General features: G+C 42.9%; 1 protein-coding gene across 1 annotated transcript in view; it reads left to right on the forward strand.

The window, feature by feature from the left end:
- Window positions 1–879: 879 nt before the first annotated feature.
- Window positions 880–17,215, forward strand: part of LOC122803969 (arachidonate 12-lipoxygenase, 12R-type-like) — a 250,347-nt gene continuing 234,011 nt past the window's right edge. Inside the window, exon 1 of the mRNA XM_044073647.1 lies at window positions 880–1,059. Within this exon, the coding sequence (XP_043929582.1) occupies window positions 907–1,059 (153 nt within the window). The 5' untranslated portion in view covers window positions 880–906. The remainder of the gene's footprint in view (window positions 1,060–17,215) is intronic.

Raw genomic sequence — 17,215 nt, forward strand, 5'->3', positions numbered from 1 at the left:
GCAAAATCCTGAGGATAGAGACAACAGCCCTCAGAATGGAAACCATGCAATGAAGTGGAACTATGAGAACTCTTGTTTTTTTTGTTTTCTTTTTTTTTTGCACTGCACCTATGTTCCAATGACAAAGAATACGAATGTGCTAAAGATTGAAGCAGAAGGAATACTTCAAACTGTGGAGAGAAGCTCAGGTGTGATTTTAGTGACTTTCAGACCTGGATTCCTACCCTGAAAATGTACTATAAGCCAGTTCATGACACTCAGAGTGGGAAGCAGTGTGACAGAACTCTGAAATCCTTGGAAACTTGTAGAAAGACAGCACTCATAGCAATGGCTGCAGATACGGTCAGTAATGTTAATCAGTATTCCCTCTGCACAGTTACTCTGGGAGAAATAGCAGTGGGTGTCTGACAGGAATAGAAGTAACCATGGCACTGTACCACTGGAAAATATTAGCCCATATCTTTTGTTCATGAGGCCTTCAAGCTGTTTACAGAAATTCCACTCATGCAGTTTAAAAGACTCGCAATCAAAGACAAGTAACAGAAAGTTGACTGGTCCATCATTGTTTAATATGTAGGAATTATTACAAAGGCATTCTGCAGGACAGGAATACATATATAAAACTTACTAATAAAATTACTGAAACAAGCAGTCCTATATTCATTTGACTGAAGATATTTGTTGAGTTAGTTGAAAAATGAATTTCATGTTTATGTAAGAAATAGCTTTCTTAGCCTTACAAAATATCTATCACGTGAAGGCATTTCAAATGGATATTTCAAAAGTGTAGTTTGCATTAAGGTCACCTGCCTATCTCAGCATGTTATGTAATATTTATAAATAGGGCGTTTTACTTGTCTGCTGCTTAGACAGAGAGAAAGCATTTCAAGATTAAACTTCTGCACAATGGCTTCAGACAAAGCTGAGTATGAAGTACAGGTTACAACGGGTAACTTTTTGGGGACAGGTACTTTTGACAAGGTCTACATCACCCTAACTGGTAAGAAAGGAGACAAAATAATAAAGATCCCAAGGACCAGAGTGAGCTTCTCAGAGAGTGTAAGTGTCTGTAGCAAAAGATTGTATCTGCAATGTTTTTTAAGACACTTTTCTTGTTATCTTTTGTTTAATACTGCTCTTTTTTTTAATTTCTTAATGAATGATTTAATTTACACCAGGCAGTTTAAAGTTAAAATATCCAAATATTATGCATATATGCAGCCAATAAAAAAAATGTTTTGCAAAGTACAAGCTCCCTCATATGTTAATAGAAATAAACCTGGCAGGAAGGCATTGTGTGCTCAGTAGACTGTAAAAATGAGACATTAGTTGTGTCAAAATGAAGACCAAGCAGTGAAAATAGTTGGTCACAGAACAAGAAGTGTATGTTGATATGTTCCCTGATGTGAAGTCAAATATTTTTTCAAATTTTACTCTGGTGTAAACACAAGAAATTTGTAGAGTTAAAAAATACAATCTTTTGTCTGTTTTCATGTTTGTTGTGTAAAATTGTACCAATTTGCACTCTCACTTTTGAACTAAAATCAAAGCAGGGGTTTCTGCAACCCTGCGAAAAGAAAATAGGTACGGTAGACAAACCATCCGAAGAACAGACTGAGAGAGTAGTATTATCCAAACATGCATCCATGGTGTTGGATAGACTTCTGACACTGTTATGGCTGTTGTTGCACTTAAAAAAAAATAAATAAATACATCAGCATCAAATATAACCCATATGTCGATGTAACACATATGTCAGGGTAACACACATGTCAGGGTAATGGTGAAGGTAATGTGTTTGGAACAGCATGGATAATGAGTTATGCAGTCATGAAAAGAAGGAATGTGGCAGCAGTTACAGTAGAACCCTGATACACTCTCACATGTCATCAGTAATTAGACGTTTCACTCTCGGTATGCAGGTGTTTCTGTTTATTAGATACAACTATGCAAATCTGCTCCAGTGAGAAACTCATTGTAATTCTGGTACACATTACAAATATTTAAGTAATACAGCATCTGGGTTGACAAAGCTCTTTTCAGGGCATTAGCACGTGAGTCCAGGTGTTTCTGCATCCTTTTCTCATTTCACTTTCTGTAGAAAATGTTTTTCATGCTACATGATGTTGTGTATTTTTTTTTTACTGAGGGACTTCTGGGGTATAATCCACCTATGTTGTGCTTAAAGCTGCAAAAACACAATTTCAGTTAAGAGTTTATTAATAGCAACCAAGGTCTCATTTAGGATTGTGGACAGTATTCCAAGAGATCTTTGGGTTACCCCAAGTCACAGATCACCAGTTCAAAGATAAGGTCACATATCTGAATTGAAATGGAGTCTTGTTTAACACATCTTACATTGTACCACCCTGCAATTCCTCCAATTTATGAATTTCTCACAGTTTATTTTCTACCTCTTTTACTAATACTTAGAATTTCAACTCATACTCTTTTTTACTAAGTAGGTTTTCTCAGAAAGAGAACCTTTTATTGTTCAGAACAGTTCTGGTCTCCAGATGGAGGTATGAGTTTGTGATTAGGGGTCGGTATAATGGTTAAGGTCTTTGCCTCACAGACACAAAGTACAGGGTTTTATTCTCACCTTTGAGAGAACTTGGCTGGGCTTAAAATGGCCCACAAGAACAGATAGTGTAGTGCTTACCTATGAGTAGAAGGAAGGTAGGCAAAAAGAAATTCTGCCCACTCATATCACCTGTCAGTGTTCGCATCTTGTTTCCTTTGCCATTTGAAGGCACCATTAAGTAAACTTTCACAGCTGGAAAAGTAAGAAGGATGGATTCTATTAGAAACTGTTAGAAAACTGAACAAACTAGAGGCCCCATATGATCCACAGGACAGTGGGTGCTCAGTAACTCGGGCAACAGTGGTTGGTTAAGCGCTTTCTTAATCTTGTGTAATTCAAATGGTACAACTCATACTTCATAGTGCCAAAATGTGTGTGGGCACGTGCATGTGTGTTTCTTGTATGCACTATGTGAGTATGTTTTGTGCATGCACATGTATGTGTGTGTTTGTTGTGCATGAAGTTTTGTGTGTATAGTCTGTACATCTGTGTGTGTGTGTGTGTGTGTGTGTGTGTGTGTGTGTGTGTGTGTGTGTGTGTGTGTGTGTGTGTGTGTGTGTGTGTGTGTGTGTGTGTATGTGTGTTTGTGTACATGTACATGCACATGTACATGCACATGTACATGCGTGTAAAGCTTTTGCAATTGTATGTGGCTGTTTTACTATGTGTGCATGAGTGTGTCTCTGCATCCCTGTGTAAGTGTCCATAAGTATGTATGTATGTGTGTTTATGTGTGAGCCCATGTACATTTATGTCTGTGTCTATGTGTGGGTGTGTCTGTACGTGTGTGTGTAGTACATGTGCATGTGTATGCATGTAAGTGTATGCCTCTGCATTTTTGTGAATATCCATGTGTGTGTGTGTCTGTGCATGTCTGCGTAATTACCCGTATGCATGTGCTTGTGTTTGCGTGTGTATGTATATATATATATATATATATATATATATATATATATATATATATATATGTTTGTGTGTGTGTGTGTGTGTGTGTGTAGTACATGTGCATGTGTATGGCATGTAAGTGTATGTCTCAGTTTTGTGAATATGCATGTGTGTGTGTCTGTGCGTGTCTGTGTAATTGCCCATAAGCATGTGTGCCTGTGTGTGTGTATGTGTGTGCCTGTGTGTGTGTGTGTGTGTGTGTGTGTGTGTGTGTGTGTGTGTGTGTGTGTGTGTGTGTGTGTGTGCACGCACACGTGTACCTGTCTGCCTGAGAATGTGTGTGTTTGGTGGGGTCACATGCAGTAGGAGAGGCAACAGGCAGCTTTATGCACAGACCATACTTTGTCAGCACTGCAGGAGAGATATTCAGCTTTAGGAATCACAGTGCTGCCACACCAGAAGACCTTACACATAATGTGCATCCCCTGTACAGGACTGCAGACTATGTATATGCATTCATGGGGAGAGCTACTCAGCTTTAGAAATCACAGTCCTGCCACACCACAATACCTTACACATAATGTGCATCCCATGTACAGGACTGTAGACTATGTGAATGAATACATGGGTCCAAGTCTAACTTATAGGCAGCAGTTTTGATTTTGGAGTGACTTATATTGTATATTTAGACAGGTTTGTGTTTTTGTAGTGTATGATATTATTCATTATTACATTGTACATTTAGGTAGGTTTGTGTTTTTGTAGTGTATGATATTATTCGTTATTACTTTGTACATTTAGGTAGAGTGTATGATATTATTCGTTATTACTTTGTACATTTAGATGGGTTTGTGTTTTTGTAGTGTATGATATTATTCGCTATTACATTGTACATTTAGGCAGCTTTGTGTTTTTGTAGTGTATGATATTATTCGATATTACTTTGTACATTTAGGTAGGTTTGTGTTTTTGTAGTGTATGATATTATTCGTTATTACATTGTACATTTAGGTAGGTTTGTGTTTTTGTAGTGTATGATATTGTTTGTTATTACATTGTACATTTAGGTAGGTTTGTGCTTTTGTAGTGTATGATATTATTCGTTATTAGGTTTGTATTTTTGTAGTGAATGATATTATTTGTTATTTAATGATAAGGCCATGTTGAACTTATCTGCTACATTGTTTTGATGCAGGTCTATGTGACTGTATCCAGGTTGTACTTACCCAGATGGAGTCACTGTTGTTGATATAACCTTGTTACTGTCCATGTCTTACATTTGTGATTATCACTAGATAAACTCTGTAAGGCCTTTTCTTTTAGTAAGTCTCCTGATGTTTAGAACACGATATTGTGAAATCTGGAGGAATTATTCTGATCTCCTTGACTGCAGATTGATGGAAAGTTTTGAATAGTATTATTTACCTGAAGCTCCATATTTTATTCTGGGATGCTAGCACTCACTCACTGGAGCTTGATAATTTTGTACGTTTTGTTATTATCTGTCTCCAAGCAGGAGTTGTATATCCTGGACATGTCATTTTAATTAATGCCCCTTGAAAACCACCACCCAATGAGTGGTCATCTGATAACAAACTTTATCTGTGGCATACTTACTGTAATCATGGCTTTACACAGAAGAGCAGTCCATCTGTACTTGCGAGCAACAGATACATTTTACATGTAGTGAGGCCTGAAACCTGCCACTTAGTCCTCACCCTTTCTGGTACCACTGACTTATGCACACACTATTTGCTGATGTCACACTTTACTAATCAGTTAGCAAATACATCTCTTCACATCCTAAGCCAAATATAATCATCTAGATAACTTTACCAGTGTGTGCCAGCATTATTATGGTTGCATTAGAACACTATAATTAGATTTGTATAACACACATTTAAGCATGACATTTAAGCATGACAGTAATTTATCCCTAGAAAAGAAATAAACAGAAATATGGATATTCTAGCAGTTAAATATTGCAATAGTTATTTATCCTGCTTAACCTATACTAACCTCCTCTGGCTGCTTCTCAATTAACAACTTTTTCACAGAGTTCTCTCATTAGTGACCTTGTGGAGCAGAGGGATAAAGCCCTTAATGTGTGCTGCAGGTGAGCTTTGTTCAATTGGTGGGCCACAGAGTGAGGATGGAAGTGAGTGGCCAATGTCAGCTCACCCATCCTGGGAGGAGGGAGGCAGCCTAAGGTCAGTGCAATAAGCACCGTATGAGCCTTGTGAGCTCCCCGATGCACATGCTATGAGCAGCCTAAGGTCAGTGCAATAAGTAGTGTACCAGCCTTGTGAGCTCCCCGATGCACATGCTATGGGCAGCCTAAGGTTAGTACAATAAGTAGTGTACCAGCCTTGTGAGCTCCCTGCTGCACATGCTATGGGCAGCCTAAGGTCAGTGCAATAAGCAGTGTACCAGCCTTGTGAGCTCCCTGCTGCACATGCTATGGGCAGCCTAAGGTCAGTGCAATAAGCAGTGTACCAGCCTTGTGAGCTCCCTGCTGCACATGCTATGGGCAGCCTAAGGTCAGTGCAATAAGCAGTGTACCAGCCTTGTGAGCTCCCTGCTGCACATGCTATGGGCAGCCTAAGGTCAGTGCAATAAGCAGTGTACCAGCCTTGTGAGCTCCCTGCTGCACATGCTATAGGCAGCCTAAGGTCAGTGCAATAAGCAGTGTACGAGCCTTGTGAGCTCCCTGCTGCACATGCTATGGGCAGCCTAAGGTCAGTGCAATAAGCAGTGTACCAGCCTTGTGAGCTCCCTGCTGCACATGCTATGAGCAGCCTAAGGTCAGTGCAATAAGCAGTGTACCAGCCTTGTGAGCTCCCTGCTGCACATGCTATGGGCAGCCTAAGGTCAGTGCAATAAGCAGTGTACCAGCCTTGTGAGCTCCCTGCTGCACATGCTATGGGCAGCCTAAGGTCAGTGCAATAAGCAGTGTACCAGCCTTGTGAGCTCCCTGCTGCACATGCTATAGGCAGCCTAAGGTCAGTGCAATAAGCAGTGTATGAGCCTTGTGAGCTCCCTGCTGCACATGCTATGGGCAGCCTAAGGTCAGTGCAATAAGCAGTGTACCAGCCTTGTGAGCTCCCTGCTGCACATGCTATGAGCAGCCTAAGGTCAGTGCAATAAGCAGTGTACCAGCCTTGTGAGCTCCCTAATGCACATGCTATGGGCAGCCTAAGGTCAGTGCAATAAGCAGTGTACCAGCCTTGTGAGCTCCCTGCTGCACATGCTATGGGCAGCCTAAGGTCAGTGCAATAAGCAGTGTACCAGCCTTGTGAGCTCCCTGCTGCACATGCTATGGGCAGCCTAAGGTCAGTGCAATAAGCAGTGTACCAGCCTTGTGAGCTCCCTGCTGCACATGCTATGGGCAGCCTAAGGTCAGTGCAATAAGCAGTGTACCAGCCTTGTGAGCTCCCTGCTGCACATGCTATGGGCAGCCTAAGGTCAGTGCAATAAGCAGTGTACCAGCCTTGTGAGCTCCCTGCTGCACATGCTATGGGCAGCCTAAGGTCAGTGCAATAAGCAGTGTACCAGCCTTGTGAGCTCCCTGCTGCACATGCTATGGGCAGCCTAAGGTCAGTGCAATAAGCAGTGTACCAGCCTTGTGAGCTCCCTAATGCACATGCTATGGGCAGCCTAAGGTCAGTGCAATAAGTAGTGTACCAGCCTTGTGAGCTCCCTGCTGCACATGCTATGGGCAGCCTAAGGTCAGTGCAATAAGCAGTGTACCAGCCTTGTGAGCTCCCTGCTGCACATGCTATGGGCAGCCTAAGGTCAGTGCAATAAGCAGTGTACCAGCCTTGTGAGCTCCCTGCTGCACATGCTATGGGCAGCCTAAGGTCAGTGCAATAAGCAGTGTACCAGCCTTGTGAGCTCCCTGCTGCACATGCTATGGGCAGCCTAAGGTCAGTGCAATAAGCAGTGTACCAGCCTTGTGAGCTCCCTGCTGCACATGCTATAGGCAGCCTAAGGTCAGTGCAATAAGCAGTGTACCAGCCTTGTGAGCTCCCTGCTGCACATGCTATGGGCAGCCTAAGGTCAGTGCAATAAGCAGTGTACCAGCCTTGTGAGCTCCCTGCTGCACATGCTATGGGCAGCCTAAGGTCAGTGCAATAAGCAGTGTACAAGCCTTGTGAACTCCCTGCTGCACATGCTATAGGCAGCCTAAGGTCAGTGCAATAAGCAGTGTACCAGCCTTGTGAGCTCCCTAATGCACATGCTATGGGCAGCCTAAGGTCAGTGCAATAAGCAGTGTACCAGCCTTGTGAGCTCCCTAATGCACATGCTATGGGCAGCCTAAGGTCAGTGCAATAAGCAGTGTACCAGCCTTGTGAGCTCCCTGCTGCACATGCTATGGGCAGCCTAAGGTCAGTGCAATAAGCAGTGTACCAGCCTTGTGAGCTCCCTGCTGCACATGCTATGGGCAGCCTAAGGTCAGTGCAATAAGTAGTGTACCAGCCTTGTGAGCTCCCTGCTGCACATGCTATAGGCAGCCTAAGGTCAGTGCAATAAGCAGTGTACGAGCCTTGTGAGCTCCCTGCTGCACATGCTATGGGCAGCCTAAGGTCAGTGCAATAAGCAGTGTACCAGCCTTGTGAGCTCCCTGCTGCACATGCTATGGGCAGCCTAAGGTCAGTGCAATAAGTAGTGTACGAGCCTTGTGAGCTCCCTGCTGCACATGCTATGGTCAGCCTAAGGTCAGTGCAATAAGCAGTGTACGAGCCTTGTGAGCTCCCTGCTGCACATGCTATAGGCAGCCTAAAGTTAGAGGTTGAAATAATCTTGTCAAAAGAGAGAAAATGTAATGATATGAAATAAACGGTATAGTCCATGAGTTTACTGTTAGTGTAAAACTTAAAGGCATTTTCCCATAATGCATTTGGAATTGTACAGATAACTGCATGGTGTGATGGCTGCCATTCTATGCTAAATCTGTTCTGAGTGTCTCGTGTCTTCAACATAGCATGCAGCAGGACACTTCTCATTTACTGCCTAACATTCCCTGATACATATTGCAGAAACCAGTGCATCCTAAATCTGTCCTGAGGGTCTGGTGTCCTCAAAATAGCATGCAGCATGACACCTCATTTACTGACTAACATTCCCTGATACATATTGCAGAAACCAGTGCATCCTAAATCTGTTCTGAGTGTCTGGTGTCCTCAACATAGCATGCAGCATGACACCTCATTTACAGCCAAACATTCCCTGATACATATTGTAGAAACCAGTGCACCCTAAATCTGTTCTGAGGGTCTGGTGTCTTCAACATAGCATGCAGCATGACACCTCATTTACTGCCTAACATTCACCGATACATATTGCAGAAACCAGTGCACCCTAAATCTGTCCTGAGGGTCTGGTGTCCTCAAAATAGCATGCAGCATGACACCTCATTTACTGACTAACATTCCCTGATACATATTGCAGAAACCAGTGCATCCTAAATCTGTCCTGAGGGTCTGGTGTCCTCAAAATAGCATGCAGCATGACACCTCATTTACTGACATTTCCCTGATACATATTGTAGAAACCAGGGCACCCTAAAGCTGTTCTGAGTGCTTGGTGTCTTAACATAGCATGCAGCATGGCACTTCTCATTTACTGCCTGACATTCCCTGATACATATTGTAGAAACCAGTGCACCCTAAATCTGTTCTGAGTGTCTGGTGTCTTCAACATAGCATGCAACATATCACTTCTCATTTACTGCCTAACCCTGATACATATTGTAGAAACCAGTGCACCCTAAGTCTGTTCTGAGTACCCGGATTCTTCAACATAGGATGCAGGATGACACTTCTCATTTACTGCTTAACATTACCTGATACATATTGTAGAAACCAGTGCACCCTAAATCTGTATGGAGTGTCTGGTCTCCAACATAGCATACAGCATGACACCTCATTTACTGCCTAACATTCCCTGAAACGTATTTTAGAAACTAGTGCACTCTAAATCTCTTCTGAGTGTCTTGTGTCTTCAACATAGCAAGCAGAATGGTACTTCTCATTTACTGCCTAAAATTCCCTGATACATATTGTAGAACCCAGTGCACCCTAAATCTGTTCTGAGTGTCTGTTGTCTTCAACATAGCATGCAGCATGACACTTAAGCATCTGTTGGGTTGTTTGTTTATGATAACTTGTTGCAGTTAAACTCTTTTTTCTAGTGGCTCCTTTAGCTGTTTAAAACTTTCTTTTAAAGGCTCACTGCTGCTTTTCAGCTGTGAGTAACATTTCTGCAGTTTGTTCTAAGTAGTGGGGATATTTGTAGCATTTTCATATTCAGGCTTGTATTTGGGCCTAGTGTTTGTGGAGGCTGTGTGTCTGAGCACATAATTCAGGGACATCTTGTTTTAGTCAAAGCCATCAGGCATTTCAGTGAGAGAATTGTTTGAGGTCATTGGCTGACTGAGGTCTCCTGGACTACAGCTTAGACTAAGCACCTCATTGGTTCTTTTGAGATTTCTTTCTTAAAAGCTGTCTCAGGTTTCAACTTTCTGTTACCTAAGAAGCTCACTTGTGAGTATTCTGCCATTTTACACCGAGCTAATCGAAGGAAGGACACTCAGCAAACTCAGAGCTATAATATATAACATTAAGTATCCTTTTTTTTGTTTATTTTGTTCTTTATTTCTTTGTTATTTATAGCACTTTGTGTACTGTGTATTTTTTCTAGCTAGTTTCACTGTGTGTGAGGTATTAACTGGAAATTGTCCACTCTTATTAAGCATCTGTTAGGTTGTTTGTTTATGATAACTTGTTGCAGTTAAACTCTTTTTTGTAGTGGCTCCTTTAGTTGTTTAAAATTTTCATTTAAAGGCTCACTGCTGCTTTTCAGCTGTGACTAACATTTCTGCAGTTTGTTTCCCACCCTTCCTCCATGTTGGTATAGTGTTTTTATAGTTGGTGGCTTTGCAGTTGCCCGCCCCTAGTGTAAATTTGATCTGGGACCCTCCTCCCAGTCTAGTGACATTACCTCATTCTACCCAGTACAGGGAGAGCATTTGAGAAGGCCAATCAGTTTAGTTTCTGCTACTCCTTTCTCTCTACACTAAAAAAAAAAAAAAAAAAAAAAAAAAAAAAATTAATCTGCTTTTACTGTATTTGTGTTTTTTCCTACTTTATTTTGCTTTTGCATCATCTTAAAAGTACTCAGTTGTATTTATTACTGCTTGGTGTAACTCATTCTAAGCCTTTTAGTTTAAGCACCTGGGCTTCAGACCAGTTTTACATTAAGAAGGTTTGAGGTCTGCACTGTAGTGGCAGAACATATAGCTTACATCCTTCTAAGTTGGGAACTGCTGATTGAGGGCTCAGTGTCTGTTATTCTAAAAGTGTATTAATTCTGGTTTAAGCACTTATAGGTTCATAGGTTCATAGGCTGGTACTAAGCTAACTGCCTTTGCAGGCCATTTTAAGCCTAGCCACTTCCCCCATGTGAGAATCAAACCCTGCACCTTCTGTTTGTAAGGCAACCACCTTAACCATTATGCCATCTTCCCACCCCTTGAGGCTTGAGGCCAGTTATTTTACATTAACAGGGTTCGTGTTCTGCACTCTTGTGGGAGGAGAGGCTGGACTCTGTCCTTCTGAGCTGGGAATTTCTGGTTAAAGGCTTATAGTGCCTGCATATTTGAACTGCTTCTTACTGAAATTGGTACATCTTGTTTGCTGTAGCATAGACTAGATCCAGGCCTGCTGAATCTAGCTTTGTTTGTATAACTTGAGCACTAATCCAGGCATTCTTTAAAGTATTCAGTTGTATTTATTACTGCTTGGTAGTAACTTGATTAAAGTGTAGCTATCATTTCTAAGTCTTTTGGATTAAGCACTTGGGCTTCAGACCAGTTGTTTTACATTAGGAAGGTTTGTGGCCTGCACTGTGGTGGCAGGACAGGTAGCTTACATCCTTCTAAGTTGGGAACTGCTGATTGAGGGCTCAGTGTCTGTTATTCGAAAAGTGTATTAGTTCTGGTTTAAGCACTTGGGCTTCAGGCCAGTTATTTTACATTAAGAAGGATCGCGGTCTGCACTCTTGTGGGAGGAGAGGCTGGACTCTGCCCTTCTGAGCTGGGAATTTCTGGTTAAAGGCTTATAGTGCCTGCATATTCTAACTGTTTCTTACTGAAATTGGTACACCTTGTTTGCTGTAGCATAGACTAGACCCAGGCCTGCTGAATTTAGCTTTGTTTGTATGCTTGTTGTTTGTTTATTTACCTTAAACGCTAAGTCCACCTAAAACACAGCCTTTTAGCACTTCTGTGGATCCCTAGTGATATCTGCATTGCTTACTGTACTTCCTTGTTTCTTTTGAAAGAAAGTTACTGTTTGTCGTTTTCGCATTTAAGTTACCTGTAACACATTGCATTTAAGTTACCTGGCACTTGCTCACTAAAGCAATTATATAAGTCAGCTCTAAAAAATTAAAAGCACTACACCCTCACAAACTCCCCGTGAGTACCTTGTTCCACATTGTCCTTTTTTTTTTCAATAATAAAGGAATTTCCAATACTATTCTAGCATGTCCAAAGGTCAGTTGTCAATCTCCTCTCCGGTACAGCTGGTGAATCTAGGAATCTTGAGGCAATGTTACAACTGCCTCATGTACACAGACAACCCTCTCCTCCTCCCAACAAATTCCAACACATGTGAGAGATGCAACCATATAGCCAAACTGGAGGCTAAGCTCTCTCAACTCAGTACTGGCGTAACCAGTCAGGAGGAGAAGGAAACCACACTCACTACAATTCCAGTCTCACATAGACCTACCATGACAACAAACCAAACACATAAACACACAAAAACATACTCGGAGGCTCTAAATAAAAATCTGCCTAAGCAGCAGAGACCTCCAAAGCAGACACCCAAGCAACCGCTACCCCAAAACAAAACACGTGCAACACATCTCACAAAGCCAGTGTGCCGAACAGTCACAGCCCTTAAGGCTAAACAGCACACCTGATACACTTGTAATAGGTGACTCTATCATCAGGCACACTGACGTCCCGCTCACCAGGCTGAACAAGGAGAAGGTCACGGTGAGCTGCCTGTCAGGTGCTAGGATCTGCCACATAACACAAGCACTCAGGTCACTCCAAGGCAAGTACAAATATGACTCAGTCATTGTCCATGCTGGTGTGAATGACCTGAGACGTACCTCCCTGGACTACATGAAAAGAGACATAGAGGAGCTGTCTCAGCATGTAGCCCAGGCCGATATGACCCTGACCTTGAGTAGCATCTTACCCTCACCAAGAATGATGCCACAATATGAAGACAAGATGATCAATTTCAACAATTGGCTTAAGTATTGGTGTCATTCAAAGGGGATCCAATGCCTGTCAGCCTGGGATGACATGCTCGACAAGCCACGATGCTTCGCTAGGGACGGCTTGCACCTGTCACCCCTGGGCTTTCGGATATTGGCAAAGGCTCTTGCTACCCCCATAGTGCCTTTTTTAGGCAAGGCTCAAAAGACAAACCCACCTCCATAGGTATCACAAGAGACAAGAAACTAAGAGTAATGCTACTCAATGCCAGAAGTCTAAACCTCAAGATGCACACACTCGAAACTCTCCTTAGCATGGAGAACATGGATATCTGTGCAGTAACAGAAACCTGGTTCAAGGCTCCCGAGAGCACCCCAGCACTACCAGGTTATACCTCATACCATGCTTTTCGGCCCCAAAACTTGGACCGAACCACAAAAGGAGGGGGAGTATCAATATTCGTCAAAGATACCCACACCTCCAGGTTGGTGGCACAGCATGAAGCATCAGAGACTATCCATGTGCAACTAACAGTGGGTAAAACTGCCTTCCAGTTTATAGCCTGCTACAGACCACCCTCCCAAACACAGGAACCCCACTTGGCCTTCCTGAGAATACTGGAAAATATGAAGGTCTCTCCAAACACCATTATATTGGGAGACTTCAACTACCCAAACATAGACTGGGAGCATTACTCTAGCTCCAGCACCCTATCCCAAAGGTTCCTAGAATTTATAAACTCAAATGCTATGGAACAACTTGTTACCACTCCCACAAGAGGGGAAAACATACTGGACCTGATCATCACCAACATGGGGACACTATACTCCAGACCAGAAGTGTATCCCTCACTGGTAAGATCAGACCATAAACTTATCTCACTGGATATTCACATCCCGACCCCACCCCCTGCCCAGAAAACCACAGTGAAAAACTTCTCTAAAGCAAATTTCGCACACCTCAAAACCGAGGCGGAATCCTTCAAAGCCTCCGGGCCTGTGGAAAATACGGCCCAGACCGCAGAATCCTTTATAAACTCATTCTATGAACACCTTCAGGAATGCATGGATCATGCAATCCCAAATAAAACCAAGACCCAATCCTCTAAAGGCAGACGTCCTGTCTGGTGGACCCCATCCATAAACAAACTATACAATAGAAGGAGGAAGCTACTACATGATAGAGCAAAATCCCAAAAAGGGAAAGCATCTCTGATCAGTATTAGCAAAAAACTACGGGCACTCATAAAATCGTCTAAGGCCAGCTTCGAGAGAAAAATTGCACAGGACACTAAGGATAATCACAAGGCTTTCTTTAGTTATGTTAGGAACCTGGGGGGGGGGGATTCTCAGATATGCTCTGAATTAGTCCAAAATTGCAAAAAATACACCGAGCCCACAGACCTTGCCAACATCCTAGCTGACAGGTTCAGTGCAAATGCCCCCCCCCTCCCCACCAAAAGGGAAAATATCTATCCCAACAGAGTGCTGCCCCCCTGACATCTCAGATGCTCAGGTAAGAGCCACCCTCTCCAAAGCAAAAAACACAGCATCAATGGGACCAGATGGTGTCCCGGGCTGTGTCCTACGTGAACTCCAAGAAGAGCTAAACCCAAACATAAAACTACTGTTCAATTTTAGCCTTACTACAGGATATGTACCCAAAGAGTGGCGTACAGCAACAGTGGACCCTCTCCACAAAGGTGGTGCCTCAACGGATCCTGGAAACTATCGCCCCATAAGCCTGACTAGCTTGGTCTACAACGCTATGGAAAGGATCATCATGGACCTCATGAATAAAGATATTGGGGACCTACAGACACTGGATCCTACCCAGTTTGGCTTTGTTAAGGGCAGATCCTGCCTCTTAAACCTGGTCAATTTCTTTGAAACAGTCACCAAGGCCATTGACGAGGGGAAGGTGGTCCACACAGCCTACCTGGACCTCGCAAAAGCCTTCGATACAATACCCCACTCGGGCATTATAGATAAGCTCACCAGCTTAAATATAAACCCCTTTGCCACTAGATGGGTTGCAAACTTGCTCAAGGACAGAACCCATATGGTTAGAATTGCTGGAGCCATGTCAGACTCCAAACCAGTTACAAGTGGCATCCCACAAGGCTCAGTCCTGGGACCTCTCTTGTTCGGTATATATTTCTCAGCGGTACAGGCCAACACGGAAGGACTGTGGCTGACCAAGTTCACAGATGACTGCAAACTGGGCGCCATAATCAACTCTCCAGCCGACACAAGCATCCTCCAAAAGGGCCTCATAGACAACTGGTGCCAGAGCCATAGCCTCAAGCTAAACGCCAAAAAGTGTACAGTCATCCCCTTTGGCAAAAACAAAGTGCCCACAAATTACCACATAGGTGGTAATCCATTAAGTACAGAAGAAGTCATTACAGACCTGGTGACCCAAGTTGATAGCAATCTCTCATTTGACAACCACGTGGCCAAAGTGGTTAGAAAAACATTTTATATAGCCCACCTAATCATGAAGGGATTCACATCTAGATCAGGGGAGGTCATTGTGCCTCTTTACTCATCTCTCATCAGTCCCATAATTGAGTACAATGCCCCTTTTGGGATATACATTACACGACACCTGCAGCAACTGGAAAGACCCCAAAAGTACCTCACCAAGAGGATCAAAGGGCTCAAACAGATGCCATATGCTGCCCGGTTAAAGAAACTCCAGCTCTACTCAGTGGCATACCACCTGCTCAGAGGCGATCTGTGCCTGACGTATAAAGCCATGTCCAACCCGGAATTAATGGACATGCTGCACCTCAGAAAATCCAAATCCCATCGATCTACGTGCTCGAGAGACTTGAACCTCAGCACTGAAATAGGACATGCTGGAGGGACAGATTCATAACCCAGAGGCTCCCTTCACTTTGGAATAAAATCCCAGTCCAGGTTAGGCAGAGTCCCACATTGACTCTCTTCAAAAGGAATCTTGATGAGTGGATGGGAGATTGTAGGTTTACCCCGGCTATCACTTCTGTGTCACTGATAGAGAGAGGCACAGTATACAAACCTCAAAAAAAGGCATAGCAAAATTAATTTAAAATGGGTGGTGAAAGCCAAACACACTCTGGCTAGGCTTATAAATGCCCTAGGGCAGATAGTCTAGTATGAACCTATGAACCTATGAACTTCTCATTTACTGCAAACATTCCCTGATACATATTGTAGAAACCAGTGCACCTGAAATCTGTTCTGGGGGTCTGATTTCTTCAACTTAGCATGCAGCATGACACTTCTCATTTACTGCAAACATTCCCTGATACATATTGTAGAAACCAGTGCACCCTAAATCTGTTCGGAGTGTCTGGTCTCTTCAACATAGCATGCAGCATGACACCTCATTTACTGCCTAACATTCCCTGAAACATATTTTAGAAACCAACACCCTAAATCTCTTCTGAGTGTTTGTCTTCAACATAGCAAGCAGCATGGCACTTATCATTTACTGTCTAACATTCCCTGATACATATTGTAGAAACCAGTGCACCTAAATCTGTTCTGGAGGTCTGATGTCTTCAACATAGCATTCAGCATGACACTTCACATTTACTGCCTAACATTTCCTGATACGTATTGTAGAATCCAGTGCACCCTAAGTCTGTTCTGAGTGCCCGGATTCTTCAACATAGGATGCAGGATGACACTTCTCATTTAGTGCCTAACATTCCCTGTTACATATTGTAGAAACCAGTGCACCCTAAATCTGTTCTGAGGGTCTGGTGTCTTCAACATAGCATGCAGCATGACACTTCTCATTTACTGCCTAACATTCCCTGATACATATTGTAGAAACCAGTGGACCCGAAATCTGTTCTGGGGGTCTGATTTCTTCAACATAGCATGCATCATGACACTTCTCATTTACTGCAAACATTCCCTGATACATATTGTAGAAACCAGTGCACCCTAAACCTGTTCTGAGTGTCTGGTCTCTTCAACATACCATGCAGCATGACACCTCATTTACTGCCTAACATTCCCTGAAACATATTTTAGAAACCAGTGCACCCTAACATTCCCTGATACATATTGTAGAAACCAGTGCACCGTAAATCTGTTCTGAGGGTCTGGTGTCTTCAACATAGCTCATTAACTGCCTGACATTCGCTGATACATATTGTAGAAACCAGTGCACCCTAAATCTGTTCTGGCGGTATGGTGTCTTCAACATAGCATGCAGCATGACACTTATCATTTACTGCCTAACATTCGCTGATACATATTGTAGAAACCAGGGCACCCTAAATCTGTTCTGAGGGTCTGGTGTCTTCAACATATCATGCAGCATGACACCTCGTTTACTGCCTAACATTCCCCTATACGTATTGTAGAAACCAGTGCACCCTAAACCAGTTCTGAGTGTCTGGTCTCTTCAACATACCATGCAGCATGACACCTCATTTACTGCCTAACATT

Source organism: Protopterus annectens, chromosome 6.part0 (assembly GCF_019279795.1).
Source record: "Protopterus annectens isolate FY-2018-M chromosome 6.part0, PAN1.0, whole genome shotgun sequence".
Lineage (NCBI taxonomy): Eukaryota > Metazoa > Chordata > Ceratodontiformes > Protopteridae > Protopterus > Protopterus annectens.